The sequence below is a fragment of the Bos indicus x Bos taurus genome, chromosome 24 (assembly GCF_003369695.1).
Source record: "Bos indicus x Bos taurus breed Angus x Brahman F1 hybrid chromosome 24, Bos_hybrid_MaternalHap_v2.0, whole genome shotgun sequence".
Classification (NCBI taxonomy): domain Eukaryota; kingdom Metazoa; phylum Chordata; class Mammalia; order Artiodactyla; family Bovidae; genus Bos; species Bos indicus x Bos taurus.
Genome location: NC_040099.1, coordinates 43,029,361 through 43,046,054, shown reverse-complemented (window position 1 = coordinate 43,046,054; position 16,694 = coordinate 43,029,361). Strand labels below are relative to the sequence as shown.

Here is a 16,694-nt window from a genome sequence, read left to right as displayed (position 1 = left end):
ATGTACAAATTGGGAAATTAACTGTTGGCAATTCTTTTTTCTCCTTTAAAATTTCTGTTTTTTAGCTCTGCTTTTGTTGCCGAACCAGAAGGTTTTCCTTCTTCACCTGGTCTTATACCTGTCAGTTCTGTAAGAGGTAAGGCTTTTTGTAATTGATGACAGTAGTCAAGGAAACACTTCCACTGTTTCATCATTTTTCTCACAGGAACAATAGTAGAAATAATCCAGTGTGTGATCATGTGCCATGCTTATGAGTTACAACAGCAGTTGCTTCAACAGTGGATGGTTATTTGATATTAAGCCTGGAAAATTTTTTTTCTGCATCTATTTCTTTTATGTATTCAAGACAGTTCTAATAATAATATATCAGAACAGAAAAAAATAGATGTGACTCTCAGGTGAACCCACAATAGACAAGAAAATCCCAGACATTAAGTTGATCCTTTCATAGGACATAGCATTAAGTTTTACAGACTGATGGTCTTTTTGGCAAGCCAGTTGTATCAGTTTGTTTCATTCTGGTGGAACTGGAGTTTGGGGGACCAACTGTAGACAGGTAGAGGCATGCAGCCTTTGGCTTCTCTTAACTCTCCAGTCATATCCATGGAATCACACTAAGTAACCTTTCTGATTTTGTATACAGGCCGGTGTGCTCACAGTGTTGCAAAAAGGTAAGCCGAGCTCAGTAAAGTCACAGCTTGTGCTGATTTCAGTGACTCTGCCTCTCCAGCAGTCCTGCTCATTCTCAGTTTTATTTGGGATCATAGATGCGGCTGCCCTCCAAGCCATACTCCACCCTTCCTATCTTTTCACTGGGACCGTCTGCCTTGCAGAGAGGGGAAAGCTGTATGAGGCCAGAAAAACCCTCCACTGGCCACCATCGGCCACTTCGGAGCATTGCCAGGTGAGCAGGAGGCCTGGGTCTCCAAAGTGTCCTTTGTGAAAGAAGAAAGCACTTTCAAGGACTTTGGTGACATGGTGGGATATTGGCTTGAGGAGAGGCACATGGGTGGGTTAGTTTTAATAGTTTTGACTTACACAAATCTCCAAAAGTAGCATGTCAAGGATAATGGCTAGCTCCTTGAAAGACACAGTCTCCTAGTTTAATATTTTTTCTACTTTGGAAATAATTACTTTTATGTATCCTTTAAAAGTCATCTTTAAAACTATCCTTTTCAGTGGAGTTGAAAACTTGCACGTAAGAGTCTAATCTTTCCTTTAGTTTTGAAAAAAATATTTTTAATCCTGTGTTTACAGTGGTCTGCAATAGCTGACTTACATTCCTAACATAAAGACAGAAATAAAGCTTTATGCCAAGAGCTGGCATTTTAAAAGGAAAATATGCCTGGATATCAGTCACTTTGTGTTCAGGTTAGTATTGGTCTTTAAGAAAGACAGGAGGAAGGCAGACCAGCTCAGGTTCCAAGCTGGCAGGGCCCAAGGGACAGGATTTTACACACCAGCAGCCCCTCCATCTGTGAGGGACACTAGCATTGGTGCCAAATGCTGGATGGTGGCCATTCAGCATGTCAAGGTCTGTGGACAGTGAGGTGAGGGAGTTGGAAGCTCCTCAGACCTGTGTCCAAGGCTTCTGCCCTGTGCTCAGCCCCTATCCTGGGCTCTTGAGTTTGGGCTGCTGTCCATGGGCTCCGGACAAGCGAACATGGCTGCTGTTCTTTCCTGTACTTAATTCTACGTTCCTGTTTGGTTTAATTAAAATAGTGAGTAGATGATGCCTAGTTATTTCCAAAAACTATCCAAAACATCTACGGTGATGTTATCTAGTTAACTCCAGCTCTCTAGAATCCATATAGTCACCTGCTGCTGCTAAGTCACTTCAGTCGTGTCCGACTGTGTGTGACCCCATAGACGGCAGCCCACCAGGCTCCCCCATCCCCGGGATTCTCTAGGCAAGAACACTGGAGTGGGTTGCCATTTCCTTCTCCAATGCATGAAAGTAAAAAGTGAAAGGGAAGTCCGACTCTTCGCGATCCCATGGACTGCAGCCTACCAGGCTCCTTCGTCCATGGGATTTGCCAGGCAAGAGTACTGGAGTGGGGTGCCATCGCCAAAGACAATTGCTGTAGTCAGGGAGAGGTATATTTGATAAATACAAAAATAAGAAAGCTAGTCCAAAGATAATTTTTCAGGTTGTGTCATAGGATTAAGATAAATTTACTTCAGTTTCCTGTAGTTTCCTGACCTACCATCAAGAGTTAAGTAATGTTCATTAACCGTGACATGGGGTCACTGAGAAAGAACTTGAAGTTTTCTCTGCATCATCAGTGGGGTGTTAGCAACATGTACTTCATTTCAGTTGTTAGTGTTCATGAACTGTGTGCAGAAGGTGAATACTCTGAATAACCTATTTTACGAAAATTCTATAAAGGGTACTAAGATTCTTAATAAAACATGTTTCCTGGTTTTTTAAAAATATTTTGAATGTTGTCACCAGTTTTAACTTCTTTCGATGAATCTGACATGGCCAATCACCACCCATTCCATCATATTTTGGCAACAAATTTGCTTTTTCTGCATGTATTTTCTTAGTATTGCAGTAGAATTCTTAATAAATGATATTTTAAATGTTTTTTTTTAGGTTGTCCTCAAAATCCAAGTCTGTGGACAAATCAGATGAAGAACTCCAATTTCCCAAAGAGCTGGTGGAGGACTGGAGTGCTATGGAGGTGTGTGTGGACTGCAAAAAGTTCATTTCTGAGATCATCAGCTCAAGCCGCCACAGTCTGGTGTTGGCCAACAAGAGAGCTCGATTGAAGAGGAAGACGCAGTCCTTCTACATGTCCTCAGCAGGCCCCTCAGAGTACTGCCCCTCAGAGAGGACCATCAGTGAGGTCTGAGCCCCGTGCCTTCCTGTGGGAGTCGAGTTCCTGTGAGGACGCTGAGCAGGCTGTCACTGTCTCCTCAATGTGGTTAACTGGCTTGGGTTTGCGTGAGAATCAGGGTTTTGCTGTGTTGCATTGTTCCACAGACTAAATGCTGTGTTCATGTCAATTGAGAACACATGACCAGTCGCCAGTTGCTCATCTGCACTAAGAGGACAGTAGTTTGAAACTTGATTTTGTGTGATTATAGATTTGGAGGCCAGAAACATTCCTCTTAGTTCTTTACTGTGCCTGAAATAATGTTCTAGGGCAGAAAGGTTCTCGTGTGAGGAATCAGTCTAGCGCAGGCCTAGGGGCCAGCAAGGTCTAAGCAGTAAGTCATATTGGCATTTCCACTGACAGTGTTCCTACCTGATGGACACAGACCCCTGGAGGCCTCACAGCACAGAACCTGCAAGGGTTTGCTTGTGCGTCAAACTCTGGTTTTAAGTTATTGTTGCTCTGAGACACTTGGGAAGGGCTCTCCACTGCCTCCCAGGACAAGCATCGGAGCTGTAGGCCTAGGGGGGTGCCTGTGTCCCTGGGCAGCAAGGCAGTGTCTCCTGAGCAAGTGCTAGGCTGTTTTTACCTTGAATGTATTACTGTTACTAGTAGTTGCATATTGGAGGTCTAAGAAAGTTTTGTGGCATCATGGGACAAAGGCAGGCTAGAAGTTTGTCCAGAAGCTCAGTACTTTGGCCTCTTAGAAGAATGGCTGTGAGCACCCACCTTTCCAGCAGCAATTTTCATACTTTACAGTCTCACCATCATGACTAAATTAAGCCACAATTTGGTACATAAGGTCTCAAACTGAAATTTATTTTTATAAATGAATTTTAAAGGAAAACCATGGTCTAGTCTTTTAAAATTACTAGAAAATTAACCTGCCGATAAGCTTTTTGGATGTTTTGCACACATTTTCCTTTTAAGCGACTTGAGTGGGTAGGGTGGGCTTTGATGAAGCCGAGCTGGAGGCAGCACCATACACCTGTCATTTCTCAGCTGTGTGGTCTGTTCCGTGGCATCTCTCTCTGTGGTTCTGGTTGGCTCAGTGGTGACCAGCCAGTCACATTCACAAGCCTGGTTAATGCACCAGGCCACTTTCTGACACACTCTGGGACACGTCTGCAGTCAACACTGGAGACAGCACTGCTCACCAAAAGGCATGGCAGTCACTCTACGCCCCCTCAACATTTCTATAGGGAATTAACAGTAATACCTCAGAACTGCTCTGGTAGTGGTTTTTCACGGTGGAAATTTATAAGTTAGTAAATTGCTTAAAATTACTTACACTTGCAAAATAAACTTTACCAATTGACTAATTAATGCATGTTAACAATTTGTATTTGCATGTAAAAGTGGGCCACCAGAAAACCCTGATTATGGAAATATTTACTGTTTTAAAGAGGCTCATGTGAGAGCTTCAAATGTTACATTGAGTGAATCTTGTTTGTACAGTTTTCCAAGGGACAGTTTCAACTCTAGACCCCTTCTAGATTGGCCTGAGCCTCTAGACCATCCCCAGGACAGGTGCAAGGAAGACAGAGGAGTGGGGGTGGGTGTTTGTGTCCGTGGAAAAAACAGACCCAGGAGAGTGTGCTTTTTAAAATAATGACTAGTTTATAGGTGTTTCTAAAATACAAAAAACTAACCCCTCCCCTGAAATGAGAATACCATTCACATGGCAAAATCTAGCCCATGTGATCCTTGACTTCACTGCTCCGGGTTTGTGACACTGTTTAACTACTGGGACATCGTGAGCAGCAGGTTTCCATGGGACAGTTTGCAGAAGAGTAGAAAAGGGCACATGGCACAGCTGAGATTGTAGAAATCAAATCCGCATCCCTTTCTGGTGCCAAACAAGTTCCCACATCCGTGGCGTGTGTCCGCCACCTCAACCAAACTGGATATCCACTGCTGGCCTGTGGGGCATGTTTTCACAGTCCTTAGCCTTGCCCCCCGCCCTCCCTCCCTCCCTCCCTCGGATCCCAGGCTGCTCTTTGTGCTGCTTCTGGCACTTACTTCTGGTCTGACAACAGCTTCGCTGGCTGGCTGGCCTCGGGTGGAATCTGATGTGTGTCTGCGCACTGACCGTCATTCTCACCCTCTCCCTCCAGGCTGAGAACACTTTCAATTCACTTCTCACAGTTTTAACTTTCTGTCAGTGTCAGGAAAGATAGCAAAGCTTGTAAATACTGTAATATATTTATTGGTATTTGGAGGGCATTCATTCAGTGGACAATGAGAATTAACTCTCCCAACACAAGTAGAACTTAAGTACATCAACTTAATAGTCTCACTAGATTTCAAGTCTTAAGCCTTTCAAATTAAACCAGAAAGTTGTCATGTAGGAGTTTTTAAAATGATCTTACATTTGATGAGATCCCATGATCTCATAAACTCACATCATGGTCAGCACCATGAACTCATGCCATGAATTTTTTAAGACTCTTATTTTTCTAACTGTATTAATAAATGTCAGACTGGATTTTAGGTGTCACATAGGAAAGTTTTAAATTATATTGCTATTTGCTAGAGCAAAACAGCAGACAATTTTGTACGTGCAGAACTGTTGTAGGGCCATGGAGAAATGTGTACACGTTGACCTGGCTTCTTGCGTGTATAAAGTCCAGGCACTGCTGGCATTCAGCGTAACATGACGCTACCAAACATTTTCCATTAAAGTCTTTTAAAATTTATTGAGGAGAAAATAAATGACTTTCCATCATACGTTACGTGTGGAGTTCCTATTATAAAATCGTGCTATCTTTTGGTGACTAGCTGTTTGAAACCACCTAGTTTGGAAACACAAGATACATTTATGTGACATCAGCAGTTTACGATCAGCTTGAGAAATACAACCTGCAAGGACCACACTGAGAACATAAATGAAAATGAGCTCCCACTGTAACTGCTGTGTCATCAAGCAGCCTGCTTCCTTTGTCACCTTGCAGGGTAGGAAACTAAAATCTACAAATTGTCTCCATAGTTGTACAATATTTAGAAAGCATTTTTTTTTCCTAAATAGAATTCCTTATGCTATGTGTTCTTATAATGTCCCATGAAACAAAATTTCTTGTTGTAGCTCTTAAAGGCTTGAGTTTAAACCCAGAATGAATTTAGGAAGGTTCTGTCTTTATGTTAATTAGAGAGCATCCTTGGCGTTTTACGTGCCTTAAACCTTAGGTGATACTGAGTGTGATATTAATCTATTACTTAATTTGCCAGATGTATTTTAAGCTCTTCTTGCAGTAGGTTCCTGTGACAGGTGTGTGACAAGACCTCAGCTCGTAATCCACATGCTCGCTGACTGAGTCCAGGGCACAGCCCTTGCCTTGCTGCTCCTAGGTTCTGGAGACATCGGGACCAGGAAGGGAAGCTCTGGGCCTCCCTTATTCAACTGCGCCTTTCCTTCTCCTTTCCGGCCCCTGGTGAGAAGCTGTAGAGTTGCAAATCATTAGAACTCCATAAGGAGAATTGTTGTGGGTAAGGGCTGGATTACACACTAATGTGTCAGGACTCCAGTTCTGCTCTCTGCAGGGTGTGCATACATACATACACACAGCCATCAGAACACACCTTTTCCCCTCATGTTGACCTCAGGCCCACATCTAGAAACATCTCCTTTGGCTCATCCAAAAAAAAAAAAAAAATTAAGAGCAAAGAACCTACTTAATATAAAACTCTGCTTACACTAGTTAAATGCTCAGGTGCAGTTACCTGGCAGATTGAATTCACAGTGCTGTCCCACTAAAATGTGCATGGTGTGTATATTGATGTATTTTAGAATAGATGTCACTATGTGGAACATTCTCCAGCTGTTTTTGCTGTGGGGTTTTGATGCCAGTGGCACAACCTGAGCCTCTTTAACATGTGCAATATGAAGCAGAGGACGTGAAAGGGCTCCAGCACTGACAGGACACAGTACTCGTGAAGCAGGCTCCTGAGAGCTGGGTCATCAAGGAGGTCACTTGCGTCCCTGGGGCTTAGAAGCTGAGGGATCACCTGGATGTTCCACTCACCTGGTGGCCCGATGCTGGTTCCTGTTCTGGGATGCTCTCAAGAGTGGCTCTGATGCATCTATAAACTGAAGGAAGAAGGGCACTTCCTCCCCTAGGGAGCAGTCAGCACAGAGGGGCAGCCTCACTGGAAGGCGCCCTTCTGCATGTTCTTGGCTTTGGTGTCCTGTCATTGCAGGAACTGTCAGTCAGTCCCTGGCCTACCTCCCCTGTTCCTTCCCCTGTGGTGACACAGCAGAAAAGGTCACACCCAAATTTTGCTGGTTTTGGAAGAGTGGGAATGCCAAAGAGAGGATTTCTGGAAAGCTTACCTGAATATCAAATTCCTCAGCAAATGTGGTGTAAAAGCTGTGGGCAATCACAGAGAAGGAAGGAGGAGCAGCACGATTCTGCAAAGGTGGACAGACCTCCTTAACCGTGTAGCTCCTACAGCAGAGCCGAACGTGAAACAGAAAACAGAGTAGCTTCTCGTTTAAAGGGAAGAAACTTTGATCTTTGACACCCCAAAAGCAGAAGATGCCTGAGAACATTTCAGCTGTCCGTAAGAAAGGGAAGATGACTTGGGTCATCCTACCACAAGGTCATCTCAGGAGTCAGACCGATAGACTGTGAACTTGAACTGAGCACCGTGAACTTAATGGCTAGACATCCCCACTTCTGTGTGGCTCCCTGCAGCAGCCTAAGGCATTCCTCACGGTGCATCCGGTGGTGGACACAGCTTCATGGTAGAAACTGGGGCTCACTCTGCTGCACAATGGTAGCCACTGGCAGAAAGAGCTCTGTAGGACCTAAGGGCTTCCACCTTGATAACTGGGAGAAAAAACAACCATAATTAGTGAAGCAGAGCCTGGTCTCAAGCATGTGAACTGGCTCTGACTCAGTTGCTCCAGCTTAGCAGTGGTACAACCCTCAGTCCTCAGACGTTGGGAAAGTCGCGCAGTGCTTCCTGACTTCAGCACTGAGGGTGCCGGATGTGGTGGTCTCCGGGTCACTTTAACCAGGAGAAACATGATGGGTCAGAGTATCCAGGCTGCAGACACTGAGCAGTGAGTCACTGAGAGCCTGAGTCATGGAACAGAAAGTGGGAGGAATCTCTGCAATTCACATTCACCCTTTCACTGAAGCCAAGTGTCATTAAACAGTACTTCTCTGTATTGACAAACCTGATTATATGGCAAAGAGAGGTTCAGTTTTACTGTTTGCTATAAAAAAAAATCTGAGTTCATCTCCCCAAATTTAAAAAGACAGATGCATTGACACACATTAACAACAAGCAAAAAACAAACAACCCCCTTTTCACCTGCTGTTTTGTGCCAGCACCATCCAATTACTGTGGTTCATTCCCAACCTGCTGGATGCAAAGGCATGGTCTATTTTGGTAGGTCTCGTCCTGCAGTGTGACATGTGCCCCGCTGTGTGACGTGTCCCACTGCAGATGTGAAGGGAAGCGAGTGGCTGGGTAGGGTGGGGAGTGGGTACATGTAACACACAGTTTAACTGCATTAAATGGAAACAAATGTACAGACAAATCTTGCTGTTCAGCTTAATAAAAAAAAAAAAGGTTACTACAGCCACGGCGGAAGTAGGGGTCCCCAGTCTACACACCTCCCATTGTGGTAAGGGATCCCCAGCCCAGAAGCTTATTTCTTTGGCCCTCTCAGCCCTGATTAAAAACATCCAGGGCCAGGCAGATGCTCTTTCCCTGCGAAACTCCATCAGTGAGCAGGTGCAGTAGTGGATTGGAGCCCTCATGGCATTCATGCCACTGTTCACCTCCTGCTTCTGCCTCACATGGCTGCACAGAATGTGCCCCATCCCCTGGCACAGCTGCTTCTGGTAGCTTCTGGACTCCCATGTCTGCAGTACGTGCTGCTGTTCTTCCTCCTTCCTCCACCGCACATAGCATCTACTACACTGTTTCACGAAGACACGGATCTTTGTCAGATTTCTTCACTGCTACATCTCTAGATTTGGAAAACTATCTTGCATGCAACAGGTGCTCAAAAATGTTTCTGGAGTGAATGGATGAATTGAGCAGGTTCAATATGGAAATAAGTCAATACAAAGACAGAACCATTAACATGTCTTCCAAACAACTGACATAGTGTGTAGTCAGTGCTCTTTACCACGTAAGTGCCACGCACAGCCATATTCTTCCTTTAAGGCAGGAGTAAAACCCAAAGTCAGAAGTCACTGCAGCCCAAAGGTGGCTGATTAGAATTGGGAGGCCTGAGGCAGCAGCTTCTGCAGCTGCTGGTTCCCTGGAGCCCGCAGAAACCCCACTCTTGTAAATGCCACTCACCACATGCTCCTCTCCAGGCTCCCGTCCACTCCAGATCCCTGGCAGAGCCACCATGCACAGCCCAGCCTCCAGACCGGCTTTTTCCATTAACACATTGGTGGGCAGATATCAGAGACCCTGGAGACCTATAATTGAACTGCTGTGTGAACACAAATCGTGTGTTCATCAGCACTGAGCTCATACTCAGGACCTTTTTACTAATGCCCCTTTCAAAGGATGATAGTTAATGCTTACTAATCATAACATTTTGATTAAAATGTATGTGCCAACTGGGCTGAAATAAAACATCCCAAATGACTTCAAATTTGTCATATTAAAACAGTTTGGCCAAGAAAAGAAAATAAGGGAAGATATGAAGATAAGTTTTATATTAGATAATATGTTTTTAAATGTTTTGCTGGGTTTTAGTAGCCAATACTAGCTCCCAGTAGTTGAGCATGTTACTGATTTCACTCGCCTGACACACAGCAAAACCACCCTGCCAACTCCAGGCTGTGAAGGAAAGTGCAGCATTTACTGCAGGATACCAACACGGAGTTAGCACAGAGAACGGGCAACTTGTGACCAAACAGCCAAACTCTCTGACAGCTTTCAGGTAAGCATGTTTATTTTTTTAATATATATTTTAAAATATTTCTTTATTTGTGCCAGTCTTAGTTGTGGGATGCAGGATCTTCAGTCACAGCATGTGGGATCTAGCTTCCTGACCAGGGATTGAACCCAGGCCCCCTGCATTGGGAACATGAAGTCTTAGCCACTGGACCACCAGAGAAGCCCCCAGGGAAGCGTTTTTAAAGGCAAGGTCCTCGAGGGAGAGGTTTAGGGGTGCCTGATCACTTGTGGACGTTTGTCCTGACTGGTGGGTGCAGTAACAGGGCGGTAAATCTACATCATTACCCATCTGGTTCCAGCCACTCGAGGGGTCTGCCTGCTGACTGTCAGCATGCAGCTAACTCCTCCACTTGATGGGGTTACTATCAGCAAACCATCTCAGGACAGGGCTCAGAATATTACCTATAGCCCTTAGGGAGGAACTAAAGGTCCCTGACTTTGTTTAATGGCTAAACTATCATTGCTTTGACTTGCTTGACTGTTGCACTTGCTTCTCCATTTTTCCACTTCTCTGATTAAATTTGCTCTTTGGAAATTGGGCAAGGGCTAGGAGGCTAACGTTTTTCTACCAACGAGAGGTGGGGAGCACAGGATGGTGGGGTCTGTCACCAAGAAAGCCCCACAAGGTCCTGCTTGGTTTCAAGCACTTTTCCACACCAGGTGCTATGTAAAGCACTCTCAGCCACAATCCTGATACTCAGCTCTGAAGCAGGTGCTGTGCATACACTTGTTGTCTACCTGAGAGACGGCAATATAGCCAGGTAGACATGTGCCCAAGGTCAAACCACTAGCCCAGCATCACATGTGAGGTCCAGCCCTGTGCTCATAACCCTGCTTTCTGTCCACCTGCCTTCCCCACTGAGGGCTATGATTCTGAACCCAGTCCTCAAGTTACCACATACTCAGTGAGCACCCAGGGCTGTGCATGCAAAGTAAACATCCCATCTCTGCTTCTAATCAGAAAAATATGTATGTGAATAGTTTAGAAAAATGGTCCAAAGTGATATAAAACTCTAGGAATTTATAGTAAGTTGTGAGCTGGTGTCAGTCAAGAACACTTTCCTGGAAACAGATTTCATGAAGAGAGGGGGCCCAACATCCCCCAAAGTGTGGTCTGATGACACCTGGATCAGAATCGTCTGGGCCTGTGCTTAGGCCTTGGTTTTGATTCCTTCCAAAAGGTAATGAGAGTAGTCACTGAGGAAACTGACCACAACATATTAAACACCACATACAACAAACCTACAGCTAACATCATTCTCAAGGGTGAAAAGCTAAGAGCATTCCCTCTAGGATCAGGAATAAGACAAAGATATCCACTGTCGTGACTTTCATTCAACATAGTGTTGGAAGTCCTAACCATGGCAATGAGAGAAGAAAAAAAGAATCCAAAGTGGAAAAGAAGTAAAACTGTTACTGTTGGCAGATGACATCATACTACACATAGAAAATCCTAAAGATGCTACCAGAAAACTGCTAGAGCTTATCGATGACTTTGGTAAAGTTGCAGCATACAAAATTAACATACAGAAATCTCTTGTATTCCTGTGCAATTAACAGCAAAAGATCAGAAAGAGAAATTAAGGAAACAATCCCATCTACCGTCTCATCAAGATAAATAAAATAGGAATAAACATATCTGAGGGGACAATAGACCTGTACTCTAAAAATTATAAAATGCTAATAAAAGAAACCAGAGATGATACAAACAGATGGAAAGATACATATCATGTTCTTGATTGGAAGAATCAATATTGTCAAAATTACTGTATTACCCAATGCAATCCCTACCAAATTACCAATGGCAGACTTCCCTGGTGGTCCCGTGGTTAAGACTCCACTCTTCTAAAGCTGGGGTCACAAGGGATTAATCTACAAAATACACAAACAGCTCATGCAGCTCCGTATTAAACAGAACAACCCAATCAAAAAATGGACATAAGATCTAAACAGACATTTCTCCAAAAAAGGGATACGGATGGCCAAAAAACCCATAGGACACCAACATCACTATCAGAGAAATGCAAATCAAAACTATAATGAGGTATCATTTCACACTGGTCAAAATAGCCACAATTTTCTTCCAGAGTTTTCTTTCACATACACAGGGATTTATTTTAAGGAATTGGCTGCCCTAATTTTGAAGGCTGCCAAGTCCAAAATCTGCAGGGTGGGTTAATTAAAATTCATTTAGCACCCTACTGGTTAGTTTAGGTATCTTGACTAAAATCCAGAGTGCTACAAAAGTTGATTCCGTTGTTTTGGTTTTGTTTTGTTTTTTTTGGCCAGCTTATTGTTTGTTTCAATGTGGGGATTGATTCTCAGAGTACCCACCTCTGCCATTTTCCATGATGGCACTATTTTTGAAGTTTTTTAACCTTTAATTTTGAAATTAATGTAGACTTACTGGAAGCTGCATACCCTTCACCCACTTTTTCAGTAACATGTGACATAATTGTAGCACAGCACCACAGCCAGGAATTTAACATGCGCAGTGCAGCACAGAGCGCTTTTAAAAGATCACTTCAACAAGGCTTGGCTGTATGAAATTTCACATCAGGGACAAAGAGACCCTAAAAGCTTTGAGAGAAAAAAAAAAAAAAGCCATATACAGAGACTCAGGAAGTGAAGTGGAAAACAATGGAGCTGTGCCTTCAAAATTCTGAGAACAAGTATTTTTATCTACATTTATATGTCCAACCAGCTTTTGAGTGAAGAGTGGGAAGAGAAGGAACATTTTCAGATGTGCCAAGTCCTGGAAGCTACTGTGGCATGTCCTTCCCCATTTTATGGTGAAAGAGAAGGCAGGAAGGCCAGGAGACAGGGCTCCAGGAAGGGAGAAAGGCCAACAGCCATTCGGCTGCTGGTCAGAGAGTGAGACGGGCCTCCAGGAAGAACAGCACCAGGGAAATGAGAAAGGGGTGTGCAGCCTATGGGGTTTGAGCTGTAGGAGAGGACACTGTGAGGTGCTGCAGAGAGCAGGGGAAGAATGTGGGGGCATTCAGCCAGGGACTTTGAAAAAATAAACAGATGAAAAGGAAAACACAGTTATTACCTTCAAGGGGAGAAAAGCTACATAAAGAAAATATAGAGACTCCCTTGGCGGTCCGAAGCAGGGGCTCAGGTTCCATCTCTGGTGAGGGAACTAGATCCATATACACAACTAAAGATCCCTCATGCTACAACTAAGACCAGACCCAGTCAAATAAATGTTTTTTTTCTTTTAAAAGAAAATGTAATTAACGTATAGCTTTTCACTTGGTAATAAATAGTAGTTATGTATATTTTAATCATAGAAATAATTAACCATAAGTTACAACACAGCTATACTGGAGATGGGAAGATGTGAGAGAGAAAATAACCATCATAGCAGGAAGTCAACAGATTTAATCTAAAATTGTTGAATCAAGAAATAGCACAGTATGCTCATTTATTTTAGGAATCTAACAGTAAACGCCAAAACTGCCAAGAGAGTCTACAGAAGGGTAGAAGCATGCTCTGTGGAAAGGGTAAGAGGGATTGTTTTTGTCATAAATCTTTTAACTATTTTACCTTTAAAGCTATGTGCATAAAAGTCTTAAAAATAAAAATGAATTTTAATTTTGGATTGGACGTATCAATATCAAAGGAAAAGCAGTATCTAAAAAAATGTGGTAGAATACAGTTCCAACCTTCCTTTATGGAGAAGAGCTTCTCTAGAATTACCACTTAAAACACAAAATTTTTTATTTTTGAAAATTGAGAAAATTAAAACTCCCAGTTGGAGGTACCTTGATGTCGGCAGAACAGCTGAGAGCTTGGAACCACCAGCCCAGACTGCAGTCCAGGCGGGGGTCCCAGATGGTGCGCAGTCTCATTGCAGCCGCAGGACAGAGCAAATGGCTCTCCAGGCCAATCCTAACTATCCCGTGTCACCATCAGAGTGGATGCCCGACTCTAGCATGTGCAGATCCATGAAGGGGTAAGACAGGGACACACGTCAGCTATGTCTGAGGTAACAGCTGGTGGCCAGATGTGTGAAGAGACAGGCAGTGAGCCTGTGGATCAAAGGCAAGGGAAGGGAATGGGGCATCCTCTGCAAAGAGAAAGCTCTTTAGCGAGACCCCAAGAGTCGGCAGGAGAGCTGGCACTGAGGGGAGGACAGATGAGACTGAGGGAAGGACAGAGGAGGCCCCACAGCCGTCTGAGAAAACCAGGCTCAGGCGCAGCAGAACAGGCGTGTAGGCTCAACGTGCAGTAGGCAGCAAGGCAGCCTGCCCTGCTCCCAGCAGGTCTGCCCCATGGGCAGTGCCACTGGCCAGGCCTCCTGTCCTGTGAGGTCACAGCCGACCAGCCTGATGATGGCTGTGACCCGGGAGCTCCCGCCTCTCCCAGTCCAGCCAGGACCATGCTCCAGACTCGCTTCTTCTCTTCTGTTTCTTTTTTTGGTGAGGCATCATTAAAGACTGAGGCAGTTGAGCTCTAGATTGTGAGGCAAGAGAATGTGATAGGGTCCACAATTCAAAGCAACAGCATCAGACACATACCAAACACACATGCACACGCCCAAGTAGGATGCTCAGCAGTCAGGTAGGCTGCTTGTGGTGCATTCAAGGAAGAAGGTCATGACCTTGGGTTCAAGGTGAAGGTTCTGGCAAACCTATGCATCAGTGCCTTAGGCAAAAAGCAGGAAGCTCTTTAAAGAAGCCCAAGCCACAGGGCTCATGTCTGCTGACTGAAGCACCAAGTGTGCATATGTGCTGCAGACAGACCAACTGAGGGTGGGAAGCAGGGCCAGAGCTTGAAAAGCCAAAAGTAGGAGGAGTTCCAGGGCAGGAGAGTAAGGATTCTCTCAACAGAGGGAGCAGTGAACTCTGACCTTATGAAGCAGAGATGACTGCTGACCACGCCAGTGTCAAATCTGCCCTGAAACCCCAGACGCTCAGGGGAGGAAAACAAAGAGTATTTGAGAAGCTCAAAGAGATGCTGGGAAACAACTTTGAGCACTAAAAACGAAGGGCCAGTGATGGCACACGGCTGGCAGCAGCAGGAAGGGCAGCCTACTGGCCACAGTGCTGACACCTGAGCCTGGGGCATCCGCACAAGATCGTGGGCAGGCACTCCAGTCTTACTCCCAATAAAATCCCCTTCAGATCAGCCCTCCACACTGGACCTGCTGGTGAGACCCTCCTGCAAAGGACACAGCAGTCCCAGAACACAGGACTGCATGCTGAGAACCGCTTGCAGGAAAAGCCAAACTGCCCTTGGAGACGAGATGACAAACCTGAACACAAATCTCGCCATAAAACGAGCTGGTGTGTCAGGAGGAGGATGAAACCAGTTCAGTCTTTCTCTACAGGGCGGGGCCCCACACAGAGCTGCATCCCGCAGACCCCTCCCAGCACGCGGGCCGCACACGCCGCTGGGAGCCCAGTGGGCGCCACATCCTCCTGGTTCAGGAATCCTGTAGCTACCGCCGCTAAGCACGGGAAGGGGGGGGGATTGCTGCAGGCCTCGTTAGCTCAGCGCGCGTTCCGCATTTTCAATTATCCACTCAATAGCGGCCCAGCCCTGGAGCAACACAGAGAGAAGCCAGTGCGCTGTCAGAGGTCGTCCTGCTGTCTCACCGAGGAGCAGACAGCGAGCTACGCAGGTCAAGTGAACGCAAAGGAGACACCAGGCCGAGAAACAAGGCAGGCGACACACACAATTCCAGCCCCAGCCAGAGCTCCACGGAGCCTCACCCCATCCCTGCTGTCACCTCCTGAGGCCCCTCAGACCCCTCCATGAGCGGCCCCTAACCTCCGCTCCTGAACCTCGGGTGTGGGGTAACCCGCCTCTCCACCTCCATCTCCCCTACCATCAGCAGGTAGCTAGCCGCCCCGGGCGCCCCTGACCTGGTCTGGGGTGCTGTGGGATGGTAACGACAGCTGGAGAAGCCGTGATTCTCCACAGGCCTCCAGCACAGCAGCCCCTAAACACAGGAAGTGAGAGGCCTGGATTTAGCCTCACTGAGTCTCCCCTGACTTTTCTCATAAAGGGCTAAGGGACTCTGTCCTTCCTGAGAGTTGCCTTCCTTGTAGAATATTCTTCTCAGCAAACACTGAGGCCTGCCCTAAGCTAGACCATGGACAAACAAAATGAGTCGTGCCAGCTCTGTCCTCTGGGCTCGAAGTGTGGATGTGATGATGCTGCTCTGGGTCAGAAGCGGGGGACACTACCCTGAGCTAAGCTACTCTCAACCTTACTCAAATCTGGATTTTTCTAGAAACACGGCAGACTGGTCCTATATTGTGACTGGACAAATGCGCCTAAATGCAAGCATAAACGGCTCTCAGCCAAGCCCTGACCTGAGTGCACTAGGAAGGGAAGGCTTAGGTGCCGTGCCATTGGTTGCAGACAGAAACCAAGGGGCTAGGGAGAGCGGGGGATGGCAGAGAGGGGACTGCATGCCCGGGTAAAGAGTTGGGCCCTGGCACCCACACAGCCTGGGACCCATCCCTCCCAGGGTCCCTCCACAAGGCTCACTCCCAAATCCTGCCAGAGGTACTCAAAATGCCAGTTAAATACAAAACTGCTAAAAATGTTGAGTGTCCTGCATGCCCACGCCCACACTTGTCCTGGATGTGTGGGGTCTGTCTTGTTTAAGAGCCCAGGTAGCTCAGCTGCTGCTGGAAGTGGTGGCTTGCCTCGCTGGCCTCTGTCCCCCGCAGGCCTGGGGCCCTCCCCACTGCATATGCCTGCTCCTTTGGCCACCACCCCCCCAACAGTGAGAGGTGGTACCTTCTTTGCGTTGGACGATATCGTGTTGGCCATTAAACTCTCCAGATAGCTGCCGAGGCTGACTCCCTTCACGGTGATGACAGCTTCCTGGGTAAGCACGGTCCTGCAGGAGAGCGC

General features: G+C 45.9%; 2 protein-coding genes across 13 annotated transcripts in view; one reads left to right on the top strand and one right to left on the bottom strand.

Annotated features, from left to right (window-relative positions):
- SPIRE1 (spire type actin nucleation factor 1) overlaps nt 1–6,534 on the top strand; it is a 169,268-nt gene extending 162,734 nt beyond the window's left edge. For all 4 annotated transcript variants that reach the window (XM_027525599.1, XM_027525600.1, XM_027525601.1 and 1 more), the window contains 4 exons: nt 66–136; nt 644–671; nt 768–904; nt 2,600–6,534. In XM_027525599.1, the coding sequence (XP_027381400.1) occupies nt 66–136; nt 644–671; nt 768–904; nt 2,600–2,858 (495 nt within the window). In that variant the 3' untranslated portion in view covers nt 2,859–6,534. The remainder of the gene's footprint in view (nt 1–65; nt 137–643; nt 672–767; nt 905–2,599) is intronic.
- The window catches only part of PRELID3A (PRELI domain containing 3A), a 48,970-nt gene continuing 37,841 nt past the window's right edge, over nt 5,566–16,694 (bottom strand). For 3 of the 9 annotated variants that reach the window (XM_027525606.1, XM_027525605.1, XM_027525603.1), the window contains one exon: nt 12,405–16,680. In XM_027525606.1, the coding sequence (XP_027381407.1) occupies nt 16,209–16,680 (472 nt within the window). In that variant the 3' untranslated portion in view covers nt 12,405–16,208. Of the gene's footprint in view, nt 7,712–12,404; nt 16,681–16,694 lie in introns of those variants that run through there. The other 6 variants (XM_027525609.1, XM_027525604.1, XR_003508411.1 and 3 more) reach the window with 5 other exon arrangements.